Consider the following 27,202-nt stretch of genomic DNA (forward strand, 5'->3'; position numbering starts at 1 on the left):
TTATTTTGGGATCATCTGCTACAAGAGCTTTTAGTTTTGAGCAATTCAAGAAAATTGTATTTATTGAGGCACTACACATCTGAGAAAATCAACAAAATACCATTTTTTCTAGTTCACCTCATTAGAGGAATTCACATTCCTCTTCAGGTGTGTTTGGGGACACAATTTTAGACATCAACTGCTCTCACTTCTGCACAGGCATATAAACTTAAGTGGAAAGATACTCTACATGGAAAGACGCTTACATTTTGTTGAATAGGCCTACCTTTTACAGCAGGCCTGTCCAACCTGCGGCCCTCCAGATGTTGTGAAACTACAAGTCCCAGCATGCCCTTTCAGCTATCAACCGGTTGTCTACTGGCAAAGCATGCTGGGGCATGTAGTTTCACAACACCTGGAGGGCCGCAGGTTGGACAAGCCTGTTTTACAGGGACAGGTTAGGTTTGGGAGGGCTTTAATCAGTGAAGAAAAGCCCCTTTGTCACTAATATAAGCCCATCCAAAACTTTCCGGGCCCTGGACCATTTGGGTCACATTTGAAAAAGCAGAGTGTTTAATTACAGTGGAATATCAGACTGGGAACATGTGCTGGGAGCAGGGACGATCAGCAACTTGGGAGAAGGGGTGCCGGGAGGGAGAAACTGAGCGCAACACTGTACTCACAAGAAGCAGCCATAGTCACCAAGCCAGGCAGAGAAGAGAATGCACAGCCCATGAGGCTGCTGCTGATCTCCACGGGTCAGAGGAGCATGTGATGGGCTCCTCCAATAAGAGCTGAGCACATGCTCCTCTCACCCCTCAGCAGAGTCTTATGGGATTTATTTCCCCGACTCCCCAGCAGCCAAGTCTGAGCCGGCTGTGGTGTTTAAATTGGTTTAGAGAAATAAAGATGGAGAAACGCGACAGTTACCTTATTGGTTCAACCCTTTCTATAAGGCTAATCATACTAATCTAATAAGGGGTTGAGAACCGTTTTAGAATGGATGTGTAAAATATTTTCTTAAATGCCAAAAGTTGCAAAAGTTTGTGCCAGCCGCAGAAAACTTGGGACACTTTAAAAAAAAAGCAAGAGTCATTATTCAGTTCCTCAAGATAATGTAGTACCAGCTTCCACTTGCTGACATCAGAGAGTATGTAACTGCTGTCTATGACAACAAATGGTGGCTCGCATTTACTCTGGAGAAAGATGAAATTGATTAAGCAAAAGTCACATTCCTCCATCCAGCTGGTCCATCTCCACCTTTTTCATACCCATGGAAGCCGAATGTTTTATGGATCACTATGGTAGATGTTAAGTGTAAGGTGAATCCGTTAACTCCAACAGGTTGAATGTACACCCTTTCTGAAATGGAAATACTAAAACAAATGAATCCTTCAACAAGTTCCAACCCATCCAGTAGCACCATCTACCCAGATCAGCAGCACCAAATAGTAATCTGTAGTAAGCTTTCTTACAATATGTGAAAGACATGAAATAATCATAAATGTTTTAAATATTTTAGTATAAAACTGTCATTGTACATAACATACATCAAATGGATTGTTTAAAGAGAGATACATTAAAAATAATGAACAGGCCTAGATGTTAAAATAATAATAAAATGAGAACTAACAGTCCTAAGTGAAAGCTCCTGTAGCAGATCTCATGATCTGAAAATAAAATGTTGGGGATTTAACAGTATGAACAATTTGAGATGTTTTTCAAGAATTTAAAAACAGATTGAGAAAAATGAAATTTTTAAAATTTTACATTTTTAATTTTTATTTAAATATACTGTTCAGTTCGGAGTGGTGCCTGCTGGGATTTACACTGGGGCTCGGTGGACGGCGAGGAGCAGCTGTTTAGTTGCCAAGACAGCCCAATGGTGCCCACTTCTCTATCCACGCTGTGGTGACTGAAGGGAGAAGATATCTGCACAGTTCGACACATTTCAGCAGCCACTTGATCTTATTCCAGCAGCTTATTATCAGCATCCGAGTAATCATTATCACATGCTGCTGCCACCTAGTGCACGCTATATTGCACCACAGATTGTGGCTATCAAATCTTTACAAGCTCTCACAGTGAAGCTGCATCTGTTTAGGAACTTAAAGTGCACCTTGCATCCTCATCCTGTACAATTGGGGTCGTCCGTGGGCCCTCTCAATCCAACTCACGCTTAGAGCCGATAATGCCCACAGAGCAGGAAGTCAACGCACAAACTAGTGGCTAAATGGACGGTAGAGGTCCAAACAGAGAGCGCTACGCCCGAAACCCTCGCTGAACCAACCAGAGATATCATTGTTCAATTCCACTACTATAAATACAAGGAACAATTCACCATGGCTACCCGAACTGCCGCATGACTTACTTTTGAAGGAGCTGATCTCCAAGTATATTAGGACTTGGCCCCTACTACTCTGCAAAAGCGACGGGACCTTGCCCCAATTACCAAACTCCAGCATTACCATAAAATTCATCATCAATGGGGTTTTCCGTTCCACCCCTTGATAGGACACGAGGGTCAGTCCCACAAAGTCAAGACACTGAATCAAGGAGCAGCCCTTCTGCCAACGCTAAGAATAGCGACTTCCTCGATCCCAGCAATTAACACAACAGAAGCTACAAGACCAACTGCCCCTATGGCCTTGTGGACACAAACAGAAGGAACTCAAACTAAAGGTTGCACATAGATTGACTACTACTTACAAGTTTCCTGAAATTGCTTGAGACAACTGGAATAAGCTACTCGTGATTTTAGTTAAGTCATGTCGAGAGAGGCCCTCGTGCCCTGTCAAATATTGATGGGTGTATCCAGCTATGAGGCCGAGGACTTTTCAGAAGACAAGTAAACTTTGTTTATAGAGTATAATGTAAGTGTTGCTGAATCTTACTTTTAGGTCCCAGATGGGCTAGCCAACTGGTTACAATAGGCAATAAGTTAATAGAAAAATTTAGCCTTGTGACCTGGGGAAGGACCCATCACCTGTAGTTCTTAGGAATTTCTGAGCTGCTCCCCGGATTATGGTGCAGATGAACTCTTACATTAATAGATAGACATGGGCCAGACAATGCTTGGGCCGAGGATGCCTTAGTTGAGAACACTGTTTTGGTAACATTATAGTTAACTGATAATGTTGATACATATTTACCAGTAATCTCAAATGCTCTTAAATTGCTTGAGGTAATTCGGGGAAGGGGGGGGGGGGTGAGTTACTCATGTTTTTAGTTAAACCATATTGGGAGAGGCCCTCGTGCCCTGTTAAATATGTATAAGTGTATCCAACTATGAGATTGAAGAACGCATTACAAGCCTTACCGATTGGTCAACCCATCTGGGACCTTAATGGGAAGAGTGCCTCATGGTCTGGGGGACAGTCTATCAATTATAACTCATTATGATTTCTGAGCTGCTCCCCGGATTATGATGCAAATGGTCTTTTAGATTATATGTAAGGCATTGGCCTGGCAACGCCTAAGCCGAGCGTGCCTTTACTGAGAATGCTGATTTGGCCATGTTATAGTTTACAGTTAATGTTGATTGTTGTGACTCAAGTATTTATGTGATTTACTGTTTCTTTAAAATATCCCGTTCCCCCTCAAATGTTTCTCTCCCATTTCATTAATCAAATTACATATACTTACCGGTTCATAATTCCTAGAATTCCCCTCTACCAAATGTCCCCCTTTGCAACACAACCACCACCCGCATTCTCCAAGTACACAGAATGTACTGATTTCATTTTTCGGAAGACATGTCTTGCCAGTCAAGCTATCTTCTTCCCCTTGGACTGATCCCCCTAAGCTGCCACTAACCCTTTCCTCCCCCTTTTTAATTTTCACACCTCAACCTGGTGTCTTACTTCACCTATTACGCTATCTCAACCTACCTTGGTCGAAATATCACTGGTATCAACCATGACTCTTTCGATTCTGACCATTAATGTTAATGGTCTCAATACCCCACAGAAGCATGCAATATTAATTCAGTAGCTGAAACGACACTCCCGAAAGTTGTAATGTAAACAATACCCTCAGTGATTGTTCCCCATACTCTCCCGCTGATAATTGAGACAACCTATGCAGACCACCAAGGTCGATTCATTATTTTAACGGGCTCCCTCTAGCACGTACCTATTACCTTAGCCACGGTATATGCTCCCAATACCTCCCAAAACACCTTCACTCACTTTTTTGCCAGATTCTCACAATCTAAGATAGGAAAAGTAATAGTAGAGGGCGATTTTGATATGGTTTAAAACACACAAAAAGACAGTTCACAACCTTCATGCAGCAGTTGTACTATTCTTAAAGGCTCTAAATTGCAATCCCTACTCACCCACTCTAATCTAAATGACACGTGGATAGTGCTATACCTTAATAGAACTTATACGCACTACTCAAAGCCACATGGAACATACGCTAGGTTAGATATGCTCTTTGTAGATGCTCAGACGACACAGAACCTAAAATCAGCTACCACTGCACCAGTTCCTTGGTCGGACCACTCGGCTATGACTTTGCAACCTGACATCTTACCACTGTTCATGCCACGATACCGGTGGAGACTGAATGACCACCTGTTTCTGAAGGAAAACCTCAGTACAATAAGACAAGCCCTACTTGATTTTCAAACAGACAATAGTCCAGATGAAACAACTCCCAATATTAGATGGGAAACCCATAAGGCAACTAGAGGCCGTTTGATCAGTCTTGCCTCACATGAGAAAAAGTTACAGATAGTAACCAACTTAGAATCTCAAATACAAACCCTTACAATCAGACACCAAAGATACCACAAACGCAAAACCTATCTTAAACTACTAGCCCTGAGAGGACAGCTAGACAAATTACTTGCTGCAAAAGACACTTCATTTGGCTTAAACAGCATTACTATGAAAAAGGAGACAAGGTTGACACACTGCTGGCACGTAGGCTCCAGAACAAACGTGCTCGCAATCGCATTGCGGCCATTAGAGATCAGGCACAGCACTTTCTATACGATCCTCAGGTTATAGCAAATCGATCCAGTACCTATTAAAACTCATTATATAACCTCCCCCCGCCTGCAGATCCCCCAGACATTTTTCATAATCAAATACCTCTGAATGTGTTCTCTTCCGCGCTTCACAGAAGTGCAACTGTCAATACTTAATGCCGAGATTACATTGAAAGAGGTCAAAGACTTAAAACCCTCAGAAACTCAGCAGCACAGGGCCCAGACGGCCTTACAGCATTATATTAAACATTTGCTCCTGATCTGGCGCCTATGCTCCTATCCTTTTTAGAGCAATATTAAATGGTAAAAATTTCGAAAGCGACACTACCAATGCAGATATGACTTATCTTCAATGAGGGCCGAGAACCTAGTCACTGAGCCATCTCTACTGAATGTAGATTTAAAGCCATTTGCTAAATTGCTTGCGAACAGGCTAGCCCAAGCGATTCCTGCTCTGGTCCATGCTGATTAGGTGGGCTTCATCCCCACTCGCCAGGGAGCAGATAATACAAGACGAGCAATTAACCTAATTGAAGCAGGTAACCAGGCTCCGATCCCTGCTCTGGTGGGGTCCCTTGATGCAGAAAAGGCTTTCGTCGGGGTCTTGTGGCTCTTGAGGTCTAACCTTGAAGCAACGGGTTTTAAAGGTCAATTTGTGTCTGGGCTAGCTTCCTTATATTACAACCCCTCAGCTACTGTATGGGCCGACGGCACTGTGTCGCCTGCATTTCAAATTACTAACGGCACTTGACAAGGATGCCCGCTCTCCCCTTTGTTATTTGCTCTTACGATGGAACCACTGGCATATAGAGTTCGCAGTAACCTCCCGATCGGAGGGATCCAGGCAGGTAAGACTGACTACAAGATCTCCATGTATGCGGACGATATCCTACTAACAATTGCCAATCCCCTCACTTCCCTCCCTTCTGTACAGAGCGAACTCCGTGAATATGGTGCAATATCTAACTTTTAAGTCAATATGGACAAATCTGAAATCCTCCCACTCAACTTACCTTCTCACCTCCTGGACTCTGAAGCGTCACTAAAACTTTAGATGGCAAGCAGACAAACTCAAGTACCTGGGAATCTACTTGACAAGCCAATATAGTCAATTGTTTGCTGCTAATTTTCCCCAACTTTTGAACTTAAGTGAGACCTTGAGAAATCGGATAGGTTATACATCTTTTGGCTGGACCGCATAGCAGTGGTGAAAATGAATCTAGTGCCACGAATTCTGAATCTGTTTTAGACGCTCCCTATTCGAGTACTGTCGCTTGCACTTAATATCCTTCAGAAACAAATAGCTCGTTTTGTTTAGGCAGGCAAACGACCTTGAGTACAACCCCGTACATTTAATCAAACCCGAGGGCGGGCCTTCCCAATATCTCTAAATATTACATTGCTACACATCTGACGCAACTAGTCCTATTTCACTCCCCACCTGGCACTAGATTATGGGTCGACATAGAAGCTACTCTCACCCTACACCCTCCTATGGCTTTCAATCAAACAGTCCGCCACTCCCCTCGCTCCCATCCACTACCCGCTTCTCACTCTAGATATGGGACTATAGTACTTGTGCATTACATTTGATAGCAAATCCTAAAATTATGTTCCCGCTGTGGAGTAATCCAGCCTTTCCCTGCGCTTCTATCAATATCTCCAATTAAGACATCTATATCATTCAATCCCAGTGTTCAAAACCTTTTACCAACTCACGCCTTTAGAATCTTTTTGTCAAAGCAAATGCCTCCCCACTGGCTTAATCTCTGCATTCTATAATCTTTTGGTGACATTTCGTCAACCCGTCAAAGATCGATACGAGATAAAATGGGAGGAAGACCTTGGAGTAGTGCTGGAGACTGACGAATGGGCCAAAATCAGGACACAAATTACCAAGAGCTCTATCTGTGTGCGGACCAGAGTGTGCTGCTACATAGGTGGTATTTAGTTCCCACCCATCTAAAAGCCATATTCCCTGATTCTCCCAGTTGTTGCTAGAGATCCTGTGGACATGAGAGCTCATTTTTACATATTTGGTGGTCATGGCCTAAGATTGTCAGATTCTGGCAAAACGTACATAATATAATCCTTAGAGTCACTTCGCTCAAATTCCTCCATGTCCTTCCTATTCACTCCTGCACAGACCAACACCAGACATTGACAAACATGCAACAGCACTTGAGCCATATACTTAATGCTGCCACATGCGTGGTAGCAGCAAACTGTAAACCACTAGAACCAATTATGTTGCCTGAAATCAATAGAATTTGGCAGACTTACCACTCTGAGCATACTTCATGACCAACCCAATAAATTTTGAAATATCTGGCAACCTTGGCTTACTTCTTGCGGAGTAGAACGATCAAGTACCTCTTGAAGCAGAAACTGACATAACGGACTTCGCAAATATCAGATATTTAGTATGCGATTTAATGCTAAGGACAGGGACTGCAGGTCGTACTTCCTTCCTATTCCCCCAAGTTCCCCACTAACTCCTCCCTTCCCCCCCTATTCCTGCTCTTTTTGCTTCTTTTTTCTCAAACCTCTTCTCCCCCCCCCCCCATTTACAACGCTGTTTTGTACTATAAACAAAGTTCTTAATTTTTTATACCAATTTATGTCCTAACCTTTATGCTGTTAAAACTTGAAAAACCTTGTAATAAAATATGTTCTAAAAAAACAAGAATAAATACTGTTGTGTTATATGTCATATTTAAAACCTTTTTATGGGCTTTTATGAGACCTTACCCAACTCTCTATATCAATCAAGCGAGCTACAAATGCATTTTAAAAAAACGTTAAAAGCCAATTTCTTGTTTAAAAAAAATTTAAAGGCATATAACTGCAAAACCAGTGTATGTAACCTAAGAATTTGGGGATTTTCTTTACACACGACAGCATTATATCAAATTTCATTACAAAAGGGTCAATTTGAAACCCTTTGTTGATTTGATGTGGGATGACTTGTGGATGAAAATTGCAAAGATGTATTAGCTACATTCCTACTATATAAATATTATAAACAAAGGAAAGCCACATCTTACCGAAGTCTTGATTCGAAGATCTTTTGGAGGGAGTTTTAATGTCTTCTTCCAGTCATCACCAGGTCTATAAGCAAAAATATTGATGAGAAACCACAGGTAATGCCAGCATTAAATGCATCTATTGTCCAGAGAGTTTTGTTCCTATTTCTGACATTGCTTAGCTACTTCATGACTAAGAATTTTTAGGTTTGGGTAATTGTTTTTTTGACCTTTACCAAGTGAATTTTATATTTTTCTCAGGAGAAAGATGTTCTTTTAGTAGAATCATGGAAGCAAGTTTTCTTCATGTTAAAACAAATTCAAACTAGGCAAAATAACATTTCAAGATACTATTTTGTAACATGTAGTCAATGAAAGCTCATTACCTAAAATGTAATAAGATATCTCTTGAAAGCATAGCAATGCGGTCTTGCATTTTGCCAACACTGGAAGATTGTCTAAATTAGCGCCAATAGCCATTTTTATGAAGATCAGTTACCATGAATCAAAGCTTTGGCAAGCAAGAGACTAGTCTCGTCAACAGTGCCCTTAGATTTCTCTGTTTGGGAAAATCCTTGCAATGTGACTGCCATGACCACAAAGTTCTCTCTTGAGGAAGCAGGAGTGTTTACTATCAAGACCATCTCTAAATTGCAGGATCCAAGGCTGGGGATTCAGATGGTGAACCAAGAGCGCTGACCATTTTCTGCCAGCCATTTCAAGACGGCACTTGAGAATCTTGAAGCCACTACTCCACCATTTTACAATAGTAGCAGTCGGCAAGCTGCCAATTACAAACCGTTCATAATATTGTACAGTTGAGCAAACTAGTTCCACATGCCATTCCCTTGCAGCTGTTATGCAAATGTGAATTATTGAGGCTTTATTCACAGGGTGTTTCGCTAATAGAAACAGTTTGTGCACTTCCATTTTGTGTGTTTCAGGCTTTTGCAGTTCGGAAACTTCTAATTGCATAATGAGAATAGAACACATTTCAGTGTCTACACTAAAGTGTCTTTTGCCCATTATAGTAATACGGTACTAATCTAAACGTTCAGACAGGTCAGGTCCTACTTTCAAAATTAAGAACATTCACCTAACATTCCCCTCCTATTCTGTTAAATAATCACACTGGTTTTCAATGAAATGTTCCAATTAATTGGAAATACACTTACTCGCCAGTGACCTTTTCCCAGGCATCAAGCAGAAATGCCTGACACTAAAAATGTAAGCCCATCCATAAAAGATATGTTTGGCTATTGCCAATGCTCCAACAAAAAAAAAAAAAAAAAAGAAAATGTTAATTTCCTGTTCACTGAGAAAGTCGAGACTGAAAAACAAACAAGTTAAGGAAAAAAGCTTTTGGTTTTGTTTTAACAGCTAACTTATACAAAGTATAAAACAAAGAGGCATAAATACTCACTTAATACCACTGCCCATACTCTGTGCTTGCTGCTGACTTCCATTATTGATTGTGCTGGCATTTTTCAGCTGGTTTATTTGCTGTGTCTGTGTTCCCCCACTTCCGGGCCCTGCATTGGGTTTCACTGGGCCCCTCAATTGCCCATTCTGACTGGACAGACCCATTAAAACAGGGTTCTCTGTTCTTGTGGTGCTCATTTTGTTTTCTATTAAAGTGTCCCTTTGAAAGTTTTTTTCAACTTCACAAGGTTTGAAAGTCAGTACAGAGACTGTAATAACAGTTTATAGGACTCTTCAAAATGAAGAGATAAAGTCTTGCTCAATAAATGAGTCCTTGTTATTGCAACGCAAACAAGTGCTTGTTCTTGTTAAAAGTCTTTGAACTGTGAAGTCACTTGTTCTGATGCCCCAAATCAACTTTCTTTATAAAAAAAAGCCCTCAGATGTAGATTTCACTTAAATTCTTTCAATGCAGTCTAAAAGAAGATAACATAATTAGAAGATGTGCAAGACAAATTACAGATATACATACAGCAAATCAGTATATATGTAAAAAACTAATTCTGAATAAGGCTATCTACACTGGTGTTTGCAAAGGTGTTTTGACAAGTCCTACATACTGAAATGGAACAAGGAGCTGAAATAAAGGCTGCAGCAGTCCACAAGTTAGTGCACATAAAAACAAATATGTATTACAACTTAATTTAACAGCATCTTATAGGCCATTATTAACTTTTGCTAGAAACATCTTCACAGAATTTTAAAGCAAGCACATAGTGTATGGAGTCACGATCTTTTGAGACAATGGTTATGACAGATGAGAATCAGATCGGATGGCAAATAGTGTTAAATATCTACAGTGTGTATGCATGAATCGGCATGCTGATGGGGACTTTCAGACGTTTGTAAAATAGTTAACGATATCGCATCAGGAGAAATTTTCTGTAGTGTGTACCCAGTCTCAGTCAATACATTAAGTGGCTTGTGTTGGAATGAGGACTAACTGGTTGCCCTGTAATATGGACACAATTGTTTGTAATGTTAAGAAAAGAACGTCCACCTTCAGACAAACTTTTATTTAACGAAGAGAGCATCACTACCAAGGATTTGTCCCGTTTCCACTTTTAAATTTACAACTACTTATTTCCATCATCCACCAATCACTGCTCAATGACACATCTTTGCTGGGCTCAACCTGCTTATACCCACAAACCAGCAGTGCCATAATGACAGACTGTTGATGCACTCATGTGATCATGCCAGTATACTGGAGAGTCATGTTTCAAAGTCACATTTAAGAAGCAGGCAAATCATAAAGTTTGATATATAATGCAGTCATTAACAATAAAGTATTTAGGGAGAGGTAATTCTTATAAGTGTATTTGCAATGTATACATGACAGGTCTTATTTAAGAATGTTAAGTCACAGAAATAGTGAAATATTTACAACCCACCATCCATGACAATGTAGATTAGGTGTAAATTAATCATGCATGAGAAAGTGTATATATACACACACCTTTATTTTACGCACATACATATACACACATACCTCTTTAAAATTTTAAAAATGTAAAGTAAGGGATGGACTAGGTTTGAAAAGGAGAAATAGGGAAGATCGATCCATATTACAGTAAAGTTTCCACCTTTAATACAAAATTTAAAGTCAATATTATGTTAAGGACTCAAAATAAGATATGCAAGGGCAAGGTGACCATAACAAGCTTTAAATCAGTCATGCTACCTATTTTGGGTGAGAACAGCTTTGTTCACATTACCTCTAACAGTCATGTCAGAGTACAAACAAAAGTGAAGTGACATTTGGCACACATTGATGGTGTCAAAGTAATAGTTGACAATGAACAGATTTTATTAAATTGATATAGCAAGTCTAACATTGTTTTGTATGCCAGAATGTTAGTAGTGGGCATAGGCATTTATTTAAGCACTATTCCCATTAAGTTATAAGTGAACTCCAGTTTTAAATGCCACTATAGAACATTTTCTAAAAACAGTTGGCCATGTGTGCATCATTTGCTTAAATGCACGTTGACATACTGTTCAGTCAATTGGAATAAATGGATCATCCCTCTGCAAACACCTAAAGTGAACAAATACTGATCCCAGACAGGTCATGCATTATATCAGTATAGACTACATATTGTAATGTGACAAGTTTTACAGCAATTTGTTTACAAATACATAGGTTACACTGAAGCATCTGATGATAGAGCTCCACAATTCATGGCTACAAAAACAAACAGCATATCGTTAAGTTTGGAAAATAATTTTACTACAGGGTAGTTGAAATTATTAGTGTACATTACTCAAAATTGTTTGCAAACTAGTACAAAACATCACACTAACAAGCTCACTTCCATACAGTACAAGACATTAATCTAATGAAAACCCATACTTAACTCTTTACATTGGTAAATCATCCACTATAGCAGCGATGGGCAACCTGGGGGGGGGGGGGGGGGGGGGTTTAATACATTTAAACTAGCCAAAATTGTATATACATTTTAAAGAGGGTACAAAGATAACATTCATTAGCAAGTTAACATTTTTTAGAGAAAGTCCTTAATACAAAATCTTTCAAAGCCTGACATTGCAAAATTACCTCTATCCTGTGATTCTCATCAGCAGCTGAATTGCTACAGTATGAAAGAAACAGCATCCCTATTCATTGTATTGTCAAACTGCAGGATCATTTGAGGCCTTCAACCCCCACCAGTTTTCTGGGTGGAAATCCATACCACTCTAAAATAACCATGTAAATGTCCAAGTAGGGAAGTCCCAAAATCAGTTATATTTCTATTAAGCGATTCAAAACCCAAGCCTATTAATGGTTCTCGATACAAGACCAGCAGCATGGTTACTAATGAAAAGAGCCTTTCCATACATTACAGACTAACAAGAGAATGACCAAGGAAGAAAAATAGGACGATCAAGCATAATTTTTTCAATCATTTTAAAATATGCGTCTTTGAGATCAAGGACAGTCACGAGGAAATGATGCACATTTTAGAGATGAATTAACTATATTTCAAACTCTACAAATGGTATATACACAGATGCTCTAGGTCTGCCAAAGTTACCCTGCATGGTACTTCAATAATGATATGTGAACAGAACACCAATATGGCAAATAGTAACTCTTATTATAACATATGCACTAATCAGACCAAAGTTAAAAGCCTCAGTCCAATTACAGTAAAAGTATTTTATGATCAGCTGTTATGAAAGACTAGTTTTTAACACCTTAATGTAAAAGGACAGTTACATTGCCAGTGTCATACTGTAGACAGACAAATAAAAGAGCCAAGATGGAAGGATCCAATCACCCAGCCGAAGTAGACAATTAGCTGCAATGACTAGGCTGGAGTTTTTGTCCAGATTTAGGCTGCATGATACATCTTCACAGGAAACCCCTGAATTTTTATTTTTTTTCTACAAAAAAGTGCACATCCGTGTATCTGTCTAAAGCAATTTAAGGACCCAAATAAAAACATTTGATATCCCTACACTCTGGTGAACTAGACATACATTTCAGGGAAATTGTCTGAGATTACTAAATGTAATACAGAGAAAGAAATAACTTACCCCCCCCCCCCACACCCTCAGAAATACAAAAACAGATGTCCACCACTTCAATCCGAAGTCAATTCCTCCACTTGATGGCTGTTTAACACCTCATTCACATGCAGCAGAATAGTATAAGTCACCCATATCTTATACACTTCATGGGGTCCTCTCTATTGAACAATGACACACAATACAGGCGCTTAGGGACTTAACCCTATATATAGTTTCAACCAACCATTATCTGCAGATCCCTCCTGGCAATCTGCTAAAATGTCCATATAAAAACAAAAAAAAAAATTCGAAAATATTGGGGAAGCACTGAAAGTTGACAAATGGTTTATTCATCAATACATATATAACAACCAAATTGTAAATACACACTTGTATGAAATAAAGTATTAAAATATACAAGTATACCACAAACTATTGCAGGGGTCGGCAATCCCCGGCACGTGTGCAGAGGGTGACACGCAGACCCCTACGTCCGTCTTAAATGACAGCCGGAGAAGAGCTCAGCTCTTCTCTCTGGCTGTCATTTATTCCTTTTAGTTCAGCTCTGTGCAGTTCCTCCCAAGCACCATTGCAGACTGGATCACGCCTGGAAGAGGCAAGTACACAATTATATAAATTTTTATTTATATATTTGTGGCTTAAAAGTGTTTTTGAGGCAATTGTGAGGTATAACAGTCATTGGGGGCATTTTTGTGAATCTTAAAAATATTGTGAGGCACTTTGTGAGGTATAAAGAGAATTTGTGGCATTACTGTGGCATATTATGAATTGGGGGGGCAACTGTGTGGCATATTATGAATTGGGGGGCAACTGTGTGGCATATTATGAATTGGGGGGCAACTGTGTGGCATATTATGAATTGGGGGGCAACTGTGTGGCATATTATGAATTGGGGGGGCAACTGTGTGGCATATTAATCTATCCTCTCCTGATCTTTCACCATCTGTGTTGTCTCGCATTACTGACTGTCTTTCTGCCATTTCATCTTGAATGTCTTCGCCAACTCAAACTCAATCTTTCAAAAACTGAATTAATAATATTCCCACCCAAGAACAGAAGCTTCCTGCCTGACATTTCTATTGATAACATGACCATAAATCCCACCCCGCAAGCTCGTTGCCTAGGTGTAATCCTTGATTCACAACTGTCGTTTATTCCCCACATCAACTCTATATCTAAATCATGTTACATACACCTAAAGAACATTTCCAGAATACGCACATATCTGACACAAGACACCGCAAAAACATTAATTCATGCACTCATCATCTCCCGCATCGACTATTGCAATTCCCTCCTTACTGTCTTCCCAAAGTCAGACTTGAACCCCAACAATCTATTTTGCACGCAGCGGCTAGACTGATTTTCCTTACAAACCGTTATTCCTCTGCTGAGCCATTCTGTCAGTCTCTACATTGGCTGCCTGTATTTCAACGAATCCAATATAAAATTCTTCTACTAACATACAAGTCCATCAACAAAATTGCACCGACATACATTTCCTCACTTGTCTCGAAATATCTCCCTACTCGACACCTCCGTTCTGCACAAGATCTACGTCTCTCCTCCACTCTCATCACATCCTCCCATTCTCGGTTACAGGATTTTTTCCGGGCTGCACCCACGTTGTGGAATTCCCTCCCACGCACAATAAGACTTTCCTCTAGTCTTCAAACCTTCAAGCGTTCACTGAAAACCCACATCTTCAGACAAGGTTATGAGATTCCTCAACCATCATCTTAATTTCCCTAGATTACCCTATTGCCATCCTCTACACTGCTAACGCAAGACAACAACCTTCTGACCAACATTGCAACACACACAGCCCACTCAGTACTTTTACCTTTGCAGTCTGGTTGGTCCATTGTGCAATATGATGTAGCACATGCCCTTGTGTTTCTAACTCCCATTGTCCTATAGACTGTAAGCTTTCGAGCAGGGTTCTCTTACCTCTCTGTCTGTATTACCCAGTATTGTCTTATAATGTTTGTTCCCAATTGTAAAACGCTACGGAATTTGCTGGCGCTATATAAATAAATGTTTATGTTGATGATGATGATATTAATTGGGGAGGCAACTGTGTGGCATATTAATAATTGGGGCAACTGTGTGGCATATTATGAATTGGGGGGGCAACTGTGTGGCATATTATGAATTGGGGGGCAACTGTGTGGCATATTATGAATTGGGGGGCAACTGTGTGGCATATTATGAATTGGGGGGCAACTGTGTGGCATATTATGAATTGGGGGGCAACTGTGTGGCATATTATGAATTGGGGGGCAACTGTGTGGCATATTATGAATTGGGGGGCAACTGTGTGGCATATTATGAATTGGGGGCAACTGTGTGGCATATTATGAATTGGGGGCAACTGTGTGGCATATCATGAAATGGGGGCAACTGTGTGGCATATCATGAAATGGGGGGCAACTGTGTGGCATATCATGAAATGGGGGGCAACTGTGTGGCATATCATGAAATGGGGGGCAACTGTGGCATATTATGTATTGGGGGGCAACTATGGCATAATATGAATTGGGGGGCAACTATGTGGCATAATAAGGATTGGGGTGATTTATGTGTGGCATGAAATTAATTGGGAGTATTACTGTGACATAATATGAACTGGGGCAATATTGTATGGCATAACATGAACGTTTATTTGCTGGTCCCATTACTATTAATATTATCATGATATTAGCGTGATAAAAGAAGAAATAAATATATATATTTATACACAGTGGTCGAAGTGGAAATTTAGTAATGGCGGTATGAAAAATGTAAGTGGATGGAATTTTATAGTTTTACAATCAAAGCAGTAGAAGAATTGGCATTCTGGCTTACCACCATATACAGAACATTTCTATATACACACACACACTACTGGCACACCTGGGCTCAATGACATTTTTGCTGGTGCAATGATAGGAAAAGGTTGCCGACCCCTGAACTATTGCAATCCGAATTGAAAAAAAATAAATAAAATAAAAAAAATAAATATATATATATATATATATATATATATATATATATATATATATATATATATATATATATATATATATATATATATATATATATATATATATATATATACACACACACATACACATGTTGTATTGGTGCCAAGACGCTATGTTCGGAATAGATAGTAATTATTGTAATCTATTTAATCTGAGGGCTCAGCAATAGATATGATACATAATGGCATTCTCCAATAATTCAATTGTAACCATACAAACACTCCAATGTCTCCACTTTTATATGCAGGATATTCTCTATCAACAGGCTGGTATATAGATTAGGAAATTGTTTTTCTTCACTAAATTGAAGAGCGAATGATAATCCACTTTATGTGCATTTGCACCCGAGTTGTAACTTTTAGTGGATAATATAGAAAGAGATAGACGTCTCAGTTGAAACAACTAACTCAACAAACTTTGTGCAATAAGGATATCAATTCAAATCCAGCAATAACCAATAGTTCAGTAATAGATCACGACTGATCTATTCAAAGACTCAGACAGTAACGGTCGTTGAAATGGTCATTCAATCCGGAGAGTATCAGTTAGCTTGCTCGCACACAGCAGCTGACAACAGTCAACCCCCAAATGTGATCCCAGAAGTGATGTCAGACGACGCGTTTCTCCGTCATGTGTGGACAGTTTCATCAGAGGTAAAGAGCTATTTGTCTTTGAACAGATGAGTTTCATGATTCAAGTTTCAATTTGTCAACTTTATCAGCGGTTCCAATATTATTATCCTCCCTATTGAGCCCCACAATATCCTATAAATCCCAAACATGGTGGAAGCATAACCCTATAGGCATAATCTGTCTCCATAATTGCCTTGTACTCAAAATAACCAGTGGGACGAATTGACTGAAAAAGTAAAGCCATTACTTGATATTAATATATAGTAATGGCTATGTATTATAAAAATAATATGTAAATACATAAAACAAGCGTTTATACTTAACTAAATATACCCAGCATGCTTCCTTGTTGCAAGGTTAGGAAACAAGTCATTTTCCAAGCAGGCATAGAGATATTGGACTAACCGCTTGGCATATTTGCACTGCATGGCTAGGATGATACAAACAACCTGGACCAGTGATGTAACAGTAAAATCAGTTTTGACTCATACAAAATTTCATCACGACACTGCCCAAAATATGAGGGAAGGAGCTGCAACTGTGTGTAGCTAAAACTTTACTGCTTTAATAGGTCTACCGTAGAATATAAGGGTAACACTAAGTGTATTTTACCTCAATGATTCATATCTGAAAATTTCAATATTGGTGCAGTAGTCCAGGAGCTTTTAAAAGCAAATTCAGCAATGTACAAATTTAGCAAACGTTATTTTGCAAAGGAATCCTATAGATCAGTGGCTCCCTGGGGTACCTTGAAGATCTCACAGGGGTGCCTTGGCCAGGGCCAGTGGTAAGCAAGCCAGGGGACTACCTGGTAATTATTTGGGCTTAGGGGTGCCTTGAAAATTTTTTGGAGACCCTAAGGGTGCCTTGAACTGAAAAAGTTTGTAATCCACTGCCATAGATTGTAAATTGAGAGCAGGGTTCTCTTACAGAGGCATTACCCAGTATTGTTTTGTTCCCAATTGTAAAGCACTACGGAATTTGCTGGCGCTATATCAATAAATGTTGATGATGATGATGATGGGGGGAGAATTTTTCCCTATGCACTTCATACTCGGAGAAGCCCTATGAGGAAACTGCAGGGCAACTTCTGATTCTGAAACTGCTGATAAGAGGAAAACTGCACAGGAAGACAGAAGATATCAAATATTATCTTTTGTCACTTGCAAATGTTTTAAAATAATCACCAAAAACCCTAAGCTGAGAAGCTACTCAGGAGGGGCTTCGACAACTCAAAAAAGCTTGCAAAAACAGGATACAATATCCTCCTCAGGCCATTGCAAGCATTAGGATATCCACTGGATCCAGTAAGCAGAGAAAGTAAAATACATGATTTTATTTTAGCAAGTCTATTTTCCGCCCCAAACTTACTTACGTGTTGTTACCCATTGTTTTCCTGGTTTCTACCCATTTGAATTCACTGCAGGCAGACCAAGCCTAACGTGCAAACAGAACTAATAAAAATATTGCATTTATGACGTAGTAGCCTATCATATTATCAGGACAACACAGTTCATGAGTATACCTACCAATAGCTAGAAAAAATGGAAAGCATGTTTATGTTCTTCAAGGTGTGTGTAAAATAAAGTGATACTGTGAAAAACGGTTTACAGAATGTAAACAAAAAGGCTTACACACTGGTACATCTGTATTACTCAACAGTGACAACATGGCAACATTTGAATGCATAACACAGATGAAGAAAATTAGTTACATTTTTCCTATATGCCAATTGCTATCTATATAAATCTTACACCAGGTGACCAAAAACTGCTGTCTATTACGTTATACGGGCCCAGTATTCTTTATAACCTGGCTACACAAACATCCTGAATGGCCGATTCCATAGATTGACATATGCATATGTAAACGGTTATACAGTTTATATAAAATAAAGTAGCACTTCATGTCGAACACTCAAACCTTACTAAAGGAACAATAAATTGAGCTCTGGGTGACGGATAGGTGCCGGGCTACTGAGAACCAACTACCACCCTATTCCTAGCAGGAGTGTCGCAACCGTATGTACTGTACCCTCTTGATTAGGACAATTACTCCTACCTCACTCAAGCCTTCGGATCCTTGCAAGCAAGGCCCAATTCTATCACCCCACCCGCTCCTCCATGTCCAATATCCCCTTGATAGACCTTACACAACGCACCCCGAACACTTCCGATTCCTCGACACCGCCTTGTCCTTTTCTTCCGGTCGTGTCTCGTTGTTGATTTTTATATATATTTATATCGTACTATCACTGTTAATTATTTGTTGTTTTTTTTTTTGTTTCTTCTCCGTGCGTTTTTCTAAATCGAAGCTCTAAAATGGCTTCCTTCCTCCTTTAAACCCTCCCCGCGCCGCGCGTCTGTATCCTTCCGCTATGAAATAGGCTCGGCAGTACAGTGTCACTAAGCTCTAGGTGTTGCTCCGCGTACTATTATGTGGAAGCAATACACTTCCGGTTCGACAGTACCATGGGCTGTAAGGAAAACCAGCCACGAATTGAGATATTTTTCTGTAGATCTGTTAAAGGGGAACGCGTTTTTTCTTTAAAAAAAAGTGTAAATTATCGTTTCTCCACCGTGTCTCTTTAATCGTGTCAGAGTAATGGCGGACCAGTACGCACACTTGTAATTAAATGGAACGACGTCTTTTGTTATGAACAGCACGAAAACAGCTTTTGTTTTTGTAACATATTTATGAAAGAACAGCGAAAAGTGAAGCTAACAGTAGCTTGCTTGTTATTTTCACTGTATTAGACTAATGAATGTATATGTGTGTGTAATATATATATATATAAATATATATATATATATATATATATATATATATGTATATATATATATCAGCGCATATAAGGTATTATGATTATTTAAAACATACCTGATAACTATGCACTCAAATTGTGCTCCCCGCCCCCATGTTAATTCAGTTATCACCACATTCCCACCTGATACCAGCTGTGATCCCTGCAGGCGCGGGCTGGCAGATTTCAGACGTGGGGGGGGGCGGCGCACAGGCGGCCGCATCCCATGACACGGGATGCGGCCGCCGGTAAAAATCCGGTGAAATTAAATCCGGCAGCCGTCCCTAACAGCGGTGAGTCGGCCCAGCCCGCCCCTGCATCCCTGCCCGTGCAGGCAATCCTCTGCCACTCATGCTGATCCCGCAGACAGCATGTCACCCCCCATGTATATTCATTATATCCATCTCTCTCCCTTAAACTAAAGGTGGGTGAATTAAGCGGTACCCATTTAATTAACAAGTACCAAATAAGGGCCGTAACGAGGGTGGTGCAGGCGGTGCCGTCGCCCAGGGCGCAAGGCCAAGGGGGCGCAGCAGCCGCCCGCTCCCTGCCTCCATACCTTAAGCCCTTAAGTTCCGCTTAAGGGCTGAAGAGAGAGAGAGACTGACTTATAAGAGTTTGGTGCTTCTGCCCCCTTCGGCATTTGGAACGCAAGTTTGCGTTCCAAGGGGCATATTCAATTCTCGGCGGAAACGGCGAAAATCTCACGGTCCGTGTACGATTACCGTTATTACGGTAATCGTGCGTAGAAAAACCGTTAATACGGTAATTTACTCGCTGGATTTCAGCTCACAGCTCCCTGAGCCGCGAGCTGAAATCCAGCTATCTATTACCGTACTAACGGTAATAGTTTTTTCGCGGCGTGGAAAAAAAAGAATTGAATTTGCCCCCAAATGCGTTCCACTGCGGAACTTAAGGGCAGAAGCACCAAACTCTTGTAAGTCAGTCTCTCTCCCCTCAAATTTGATTATATGAAGTAAATTCATAATATTAAAAGGATTTCAACTACATCTGCCAGCAATGTTTGAGGGATAAGACATGACAATTTTTTCACAATATATTAAAGTAACTTAAGCCTACACATACTGCAGTATTTGAGTTACATTGATGCATTATACGAATAAGACAGACAATTTAGTATCAAAATTCAAATTAAGTATATGTGAACAATTTATGTAAAATAAATATTTACTTTGCCCTCTACATAAAATAACTAAACTTATGATTTTTTTCCGCACTGCTGTACAGAGAACTCATTTACATCACTCCCTGCCCCATTGGGGCTTACAGTGTAAATTCCTTAACACACAGACAGTTTTGATGTTCTTATTTCAATATTGGGTGCATACAATATTAGAATACCTATCACTATATATTTTTAGCATACTTTAAATGGTCATTAGGGCAGAGAGCTGGTTGTTAATTTATTGGAGTCCCACCACTGTGTGTATATGTGTATTGTGGCAAGAGCCAGCTACTGCAGAAGCACATGCAAACAACTTCTTCCTTTTTATGGTGCTTTATTGTCAGGATGGTAAATATTTTGACACCGTATACTTGCACAGAAATCATGGAGACCCTAAACGCTAGCTATACATAGACCAGCTCTCTCTCAGGACCAGCCAGCTATTCCAGCGTTGGTCTCTCTGAACAAATGAAACAAACAAGCTTTTATACATGATGTTCCTCCCCCAGCCTTAGCTTGATGGACAAGTGACACACCCACCTTCTCTTTAAAAGAAAACACCCATCACTGGCTCTGTTTGCACAACCAGACACACCCTGTCTGTTTGCTGAGAGGAAGGATTTCAGATCATGTAAGTTTAACCAAATTTAAACTATTGCTTTTCATACATAAGTCTTCACTCTAGGTGCATTACTGCACAAATGTTTTACTCTACTTCCCTGCTTTCTCTGTATATTGGCAGCTAAATGCCTCCTTTTGTTACAGTATGTATATATATATATATATATATATATATATATATATATATATGTAAAATAATTCTTTCAGTAAAGTGCTAGCCACACCCAAACATTAGGTTGGCCACACCCACTTGTCAAATGCCCTGTCTCTCCCAAGGCACCAGAATGTTTAGTTATGGCACTGTACCAAATACATATATTTAATGTGGCATTCTATAGGGAAATTAGCAGTTTACATCATTTGTCATCATGTTAAATTAATCCCTGTGCCTGCACATTTATGTTGTTAACTCAATAACTGGGTCGGAGCAAAACTAGGCAAAATTGTATGCTCGGTTTTCTGATGTTCTGCTCTAATTTAATGACTTGCTATGAGTGTGAACAGCAGGCACATAAATCAATGATCCCTCTTTGTTAAATGCACTGTAGACAGAATGTGACATGAGAAAATTCTTATATAGTGCTTGCTGAATGAGCCCTTATGTAGGTAGTACTATTGCAGAAATGTACTTCAAGTTAAAGGACTTTTTCCAGGTATAACAATTCCAAAATATACTGTATTCTACTCAATGTTTAATTTAGGGTCCAAAAACAATGGTATATTTTCCCCAGTCTTATGCTTGATATAGGATTGAGGAGAGAGTGACATCTATGTTGCTCTGTTTAAATTTTGTAAAGATCTTTTTAGAGTGAAATAGACCTTCCATGCATCCATCTAGTTCCCCTTAAATGTGATTCCCTAGTAACATCATAATTACATCAGCGACTTTCCAAGAAACTCCAATGTAGCTATTTTGCTTGACAACATATATTTACATCTTGTTTGTGGCTGTTATCAAAGTCTGCTCATTAAGGGAAATTGCCATTACATTTTAAACTTAATGATATTTCATGTAGCACACAAATACTTGATAGCTTATTTGTACAATGAAATTTAAAGTTGACATTTGTGTGCTACATGAAAAAAACAGGCAATGTTTAACTTATGTGCAAAATAGAAAACTAATTTGCACCCCTTGCATTGTAACATGGTTTTGTCCACAAGACTACTTACTCAATTTTTTACTTAACTTTCCTTATTGAATCAGGCCCTGTATGTCAAACACAGTTGACCAGCACTTGCACTTGGGGTGGGTGCTCCATTGACCCCTCTTGCATTCACTTGCAGTGAACGCAAGTAAATTGAGGAGGCAGCATCTAAAAGATGTTGCTGCTGCTCCTGACCGCAGGTACAAGTGCAAGTGGGTTTGGGGTTATTGGAGCCAATAGGTTCTATATACCTGTTTATATTAGAGATGCTCAGGCTCGGTTCCTCGGGAACCAAATACACCCGAACTTAGGGGATCCGAGTACCGAGCAAAGTCAGCTTGGTACTTTTGCACTTTTTCGTAATTGAAAACAAGGCAAAACGTCATTGTGACGTCGTTGGATCTCGCGAGTTTTGGAATCTATAAATACCACCCTCCATGTCGATCTAGCGCCATTTGAGAGAGGGACACAGAAGGGTAGCATAGAGTGTAGAGCAGTTGGGCAGGCAAAGTTAGAGAATTGAAAGAGGAGGGTGTAGCAGTGTTAAACAAAGTAATCAGTGACATTCAGGAGAGCTCCATAGGTCCAGTGTTTAATCTCATTGCAGAAAAATAAAAATACTAGTGCTGGCAGGGTTGGTGTAATTCTGCACTACAATTCTACTATGTTATATAGGTAACACACAGAAAGGAGAGCTCCAGTGTTAAATCTCATGGCAGAAAAATACAAATAATAGTGCTTACAGGGTTGATGTAATTCTGCAGTCCAATTCTACTGTGTTATATTGGTGTCACGGCGCTTACCTGTGTCAGCGCCGCTCCTTCGTTCTGTACTGCCGCACTTCCGGGTAGGTCCCGGCGGCAGGTCAGCTGATCTGGGCGGGGAATTCAAACTCCTACTTCAGGACTGCTCTGACACATTGTAGGTGTCAGAGCAACGTGTTACCTGTATCTGGCTGCACTTCCTGTGCTTTGACTTCCCTGGTGTTCTCCTTTGTGACTGTTGATCTCTGTGTACCGAACCAGCTCTCCTTCAGACCATTCTACTGCCTAACCCCTGGTACTGCATAACGGACAGATCTCTGTGTACCGAACCAGCTATCCTCCAGACTATTCTTCTGCCTTATCCCTGGCACTGCATTAACGGACGGATCTCTGTGTACCGAACCAGCTATTCTCCAGACCATTCTTCTGCCTTATCCCTGGTACTGCATTAACGGACGGATCTCTGTGTACCGAACCGGCTATTCTGGACTACGCTTCTGCTCCTGGGGCTGTACCGTGGATTGACTCCTGCATTCCACCAGTCTCTACTCCAGACTACTACCTTCTGAATATACGGTTAGTGACTTCAGTTATCTATTCTTCTGTGGATCTGACCGTGCCGCTACATGTCCATCTCATAGAACTCTCTCCTTACGTCAGTAGGCTAACCTGGGGGCCGCGACCTGCGGTTCTCCGGCAGCAAAACCCACCCTGCCTTGCGGCGGTTCTTGGAGAAGACCGGGAGGGCCGTTAGACTCCGCGCCCTAGGAAGGCCGGCGTAAATACTGACTAAGGTAACCTTGAAACCTAACAGTTTGCTCTGACCACATATATCTATCTGATGGACGGATCCGGGAACCCCTCAACCAGGGAGTTATTGGAACACTTAGCTACCCGGGTAGAGGAACAGGACAAGAACCAGGCACAGTTACTTCAGTTTCTTCAGAGCATGTCTGCTCGCCTGGACACACTGCAGGGGGTGGTGTCAGCTCAGGCAGTCCAGGCAGCAGTACCTGATCCACCACCGATTCCCCTTCAACCTGCTCCTGCCCAGGGGGGTGGTGCCGCTCCTCTCCCGGTGAATTCCCAACTTCGCATCCCTAATCCTCCAAAATTCGATGGGGACCCCAAGGCCTGCCGTGGATTTTTAAATCAGTGTGATATCCAGTTCGAACTCCAGCCAGGGAACTTCCCTACTGAAAAAGCTAAAGTAGCGTATATTATCTCGTTACTTACCGGTCAAGCTCTTGCCTGGGCATCTCCCCTATGGGAACACAATGATCCTTCGCTACATAACTGTTCCACCTTCCTGGAGGCTTTCAGACATGTCTTTGATGAACCAGGAAGAGTTTCCAGCGCTGCCTCTGGCATCCTTCGTCTGCGTCAAGGCTCTATGACCATAGGCCAGTATGCTCTTCAATTTCGCACTATGGCGGCTGAGTTACGTTGGAATAATGAGGCCCTGGTAGCAACCTTCTGGCAGGGTTTGACCGACCGCATTAACTTCCAACTTCTCTGGATGCTTTGGTCTCTCTATGTAACCAGATTGACATTAGATTCCGTGAGCGCTCTCAGGAGAAAGAGAGTTCTCGTCGTTCTCCTTTTCGTCTGGTCCCACGTTTTCAGAGTCCGGTGATGTCTGAGGAAGAGCCCATGCAGTTGGGAGGAGCTCGCCTTTCTCAAGAAGAGAGGGAAAGACGGTTCAGAAATCGTTTATGTCTCTACTGCGGAGAACCTGGTCATTTGCTAAACAATTGTCTTAAGCGTCCGGGAAACGACCGAACCTAACTAACGATGGAGAGGCCAAGTTAGGTGTACGTATTTCCTCTCCTGTTGATTCTAGTTTTTCTATTCAGGTTCTGTTACAATCCTTTGACAAACAGCTTTCTCTTCCAGCACTCATTGACTCCGGAGCAGCAGGGAATTTCATAAGAGCTGACATAGTGGAGAAGTTGTCCTTACCTACCCTTCCCCTGGATCCCCCGATTGCCATCACAGCCATTGATGGAAAATGCATTAGTGGAGGATCACTCAAGAAACGTACCATCAAGCTCTCTCTTCGTATAGGAGCCCTGCATACTGAATCTATTTCCTTGTTGGTCATTCCAGAGGCTATTAATCCCCTCATTCTTGGTCTTCCGTGGCTCCAACTTCATTCCCCTACATTAGATTGGCATAAGCCAGAAGTTCTTGCCTGGGGTCCGGCCTGTCATTCTCGTTGCCTTCCCAGAATCAATAAGTTCACCAAGAATGAAGCTGCATCATCATTTAAGTCCACTGGTATTCCTCTCCAATACCGTTCATTCTCGGATGTGTTTTGCGAAAAGGAGGCCTCCAAATTACCTCCCCATAGAACGTGGGATTGTTCTATTGAGCTTTTACCCGACAAAATACCACCCAGAGGACGCGTTTTTTCGCTATCACTACCAGAGTCCAACTCCATGTCTAAATACATAGAAGAAAACCTAGAAAGAGGCTTTATTCGGAAATCATCCTCCCCTGCAGGGGCCGGCTTTTTCTTCGTTAAAAAGAAAGACGGGGGTCTACGTCCATGTATAGATTATCGTGGGCTGAATGCCATTACTGTGAAGAACAAGTACCCGTTACCATTGATTTCAGAGCTATTTGATAGAATAAAAGGCGCAGTTATTTTTTCCAAATTAGACTTGAAGGGTGCCTACAATTTGATCCGTATTAAACAAGGGGATGAATGGAAGACTGCGTTCAATACCCATGATGGACACTTTGAATATTTAGTTATGCCCTTCGGGTTATGTAATGCCCCCGCAGTGTTTCAAAACTTCATCAACGAAATTTTTCAAGATTTTCTCTACCAGTTCGTGGTGATTTACCTGGATGATATCCTGATATTCTCTCCGGACATCGTGTTGCATCGCCATCATGTTTCCTTGGTGCTTGAACGCCTTCGGGTACATCAACTGTTTTGTAATTTGGATAAATGCATCTTTGAAAAAAGTCATATTCCCTTTCTTGGACACGTGATCTCTGGATCTGGGCTATGCATGGATTCCGAGAAAGTAAAAGCAGTTTCTGAATGGCCTCAGCCGATAGGCCTGAAAGCAATCCAACGTTTCATAGGCTTTGCCAATTACTATCGGCATTTTATTAAAGGCTTTTCTTCAGTGATCGCACCCATTACTGCACTAACTAAGAAAGCTATCAATACTAAACTTTGGCCTCCTGAGGCAGAAAAGGCCTTCTCTTCCCTAAAGAAAGCATTCACGACAGCTCCTATCCTCCATCAACCAGATCCTACCTTTCCTTTCTTTCTGGAGGTCGATGCCTCCTCTGTGGGAGTGGGGGCTATCTTGTCACAGAAGGACTCTGGTGGAAGATTATCTCCTTGTGGTTTCTTTTCCCGTAAACTTTCTGTTGCCGAGAAGAATTATGGCATCGGAGATAGGGAACTCCTGGCCATCAAATTAGCCTTAGAAGCATGGAGACATCATTTGGAAGGAGCTAGGTTTCCTATCATGATTTTTACAGATCACAAGAACCTTCTATATTTACAAACAGCTTCTTGTTTAAACCCTCGGCAAGCCAGATGGTCCCTGTTTTTCTCCCGGTTTGATATGATCATCACCTTTAGACCAAGATCTAAGAACAAGAAAGCGGATGCTCTTTCCCGATCCTTTGATGCCACTGATACTATAGAGGATACTCCTAGACCCATCCTGGGTTCCAAATGTATACTGGCCACCACCCCTGCTCATCTAGTGATTCCTCCCGGGAAGACCTTTGTTTCTTCTCATCTTCGATCAAGACTCCTCAAGTGGGCTCACGCCTCTCGGTTCTCTGGTCATGCTGGGATCAAGAAGACTCTGGATTTTGTCTCCCGTAATTACTGGTGGCCATCGATTCACTCTGATGTTCGGGAGTTCGTTACGGCTTGTTCCATCTGCGCTCAGAACAAAGTACCTCGGCAAGCCTCCTATGGATTGTTACAGCCTTTACCCATTCCGGATCGTCCATGGA

General features: G+C 40.9%; 1 protein-coding gene across 3 annotated transcripts in view; it reads right to left on the bottom strand.

The window, feature by feature from the left end:
- The window catches only part of DDX6 (DEAD-box helicase 6), a 35,349-nt gene extending 16,304 nt beyond the window's left edge, over nt 1-19,045 (bottom strand). The window contains exons 1-4 of one of the 3 annotated variants that reach the window (XM_075190764.1): nt 18,846-19,045; nt 18,060-18,121; nt 9,428-9,902; nt 8,026-8,089 (exon numbers count right to left, since the gene is read on the bottom strand). In XM_075190764.1, coding sequence (XP_075046865.1) covers nt 8,026-8,089; nt 9,428-9,624 — 261 coding nt within the window. In that variant the 5' untranslated portion in view covers nt 9,625-9,902; nt 18,060-18,121; nt 18,846-19,045. The other 2 variants (XM_075190763.1, XM_075190765.1) reach the window with 2 other exon arrangements.
- Between the last annotated feature and the right edge of the window lie 8,157 nt (nt 19,046-27,202).

The sequence above is a fragment of the Mixophyes fleayi genome, chromosome 11 (assembly GCF_038048845.1).
Source record: "Mixophyes fleayi isolate aMixFle1 chromosome 11, aMixFle1.hap1, whole genome shotgun sequence".
NCBI classification, from domain to species: Eukaryota; Metazoa; Chordata; class Amphibia; order Anura; family Limnodynastidae; genus Mixophyes; species Mixophyes fleayi.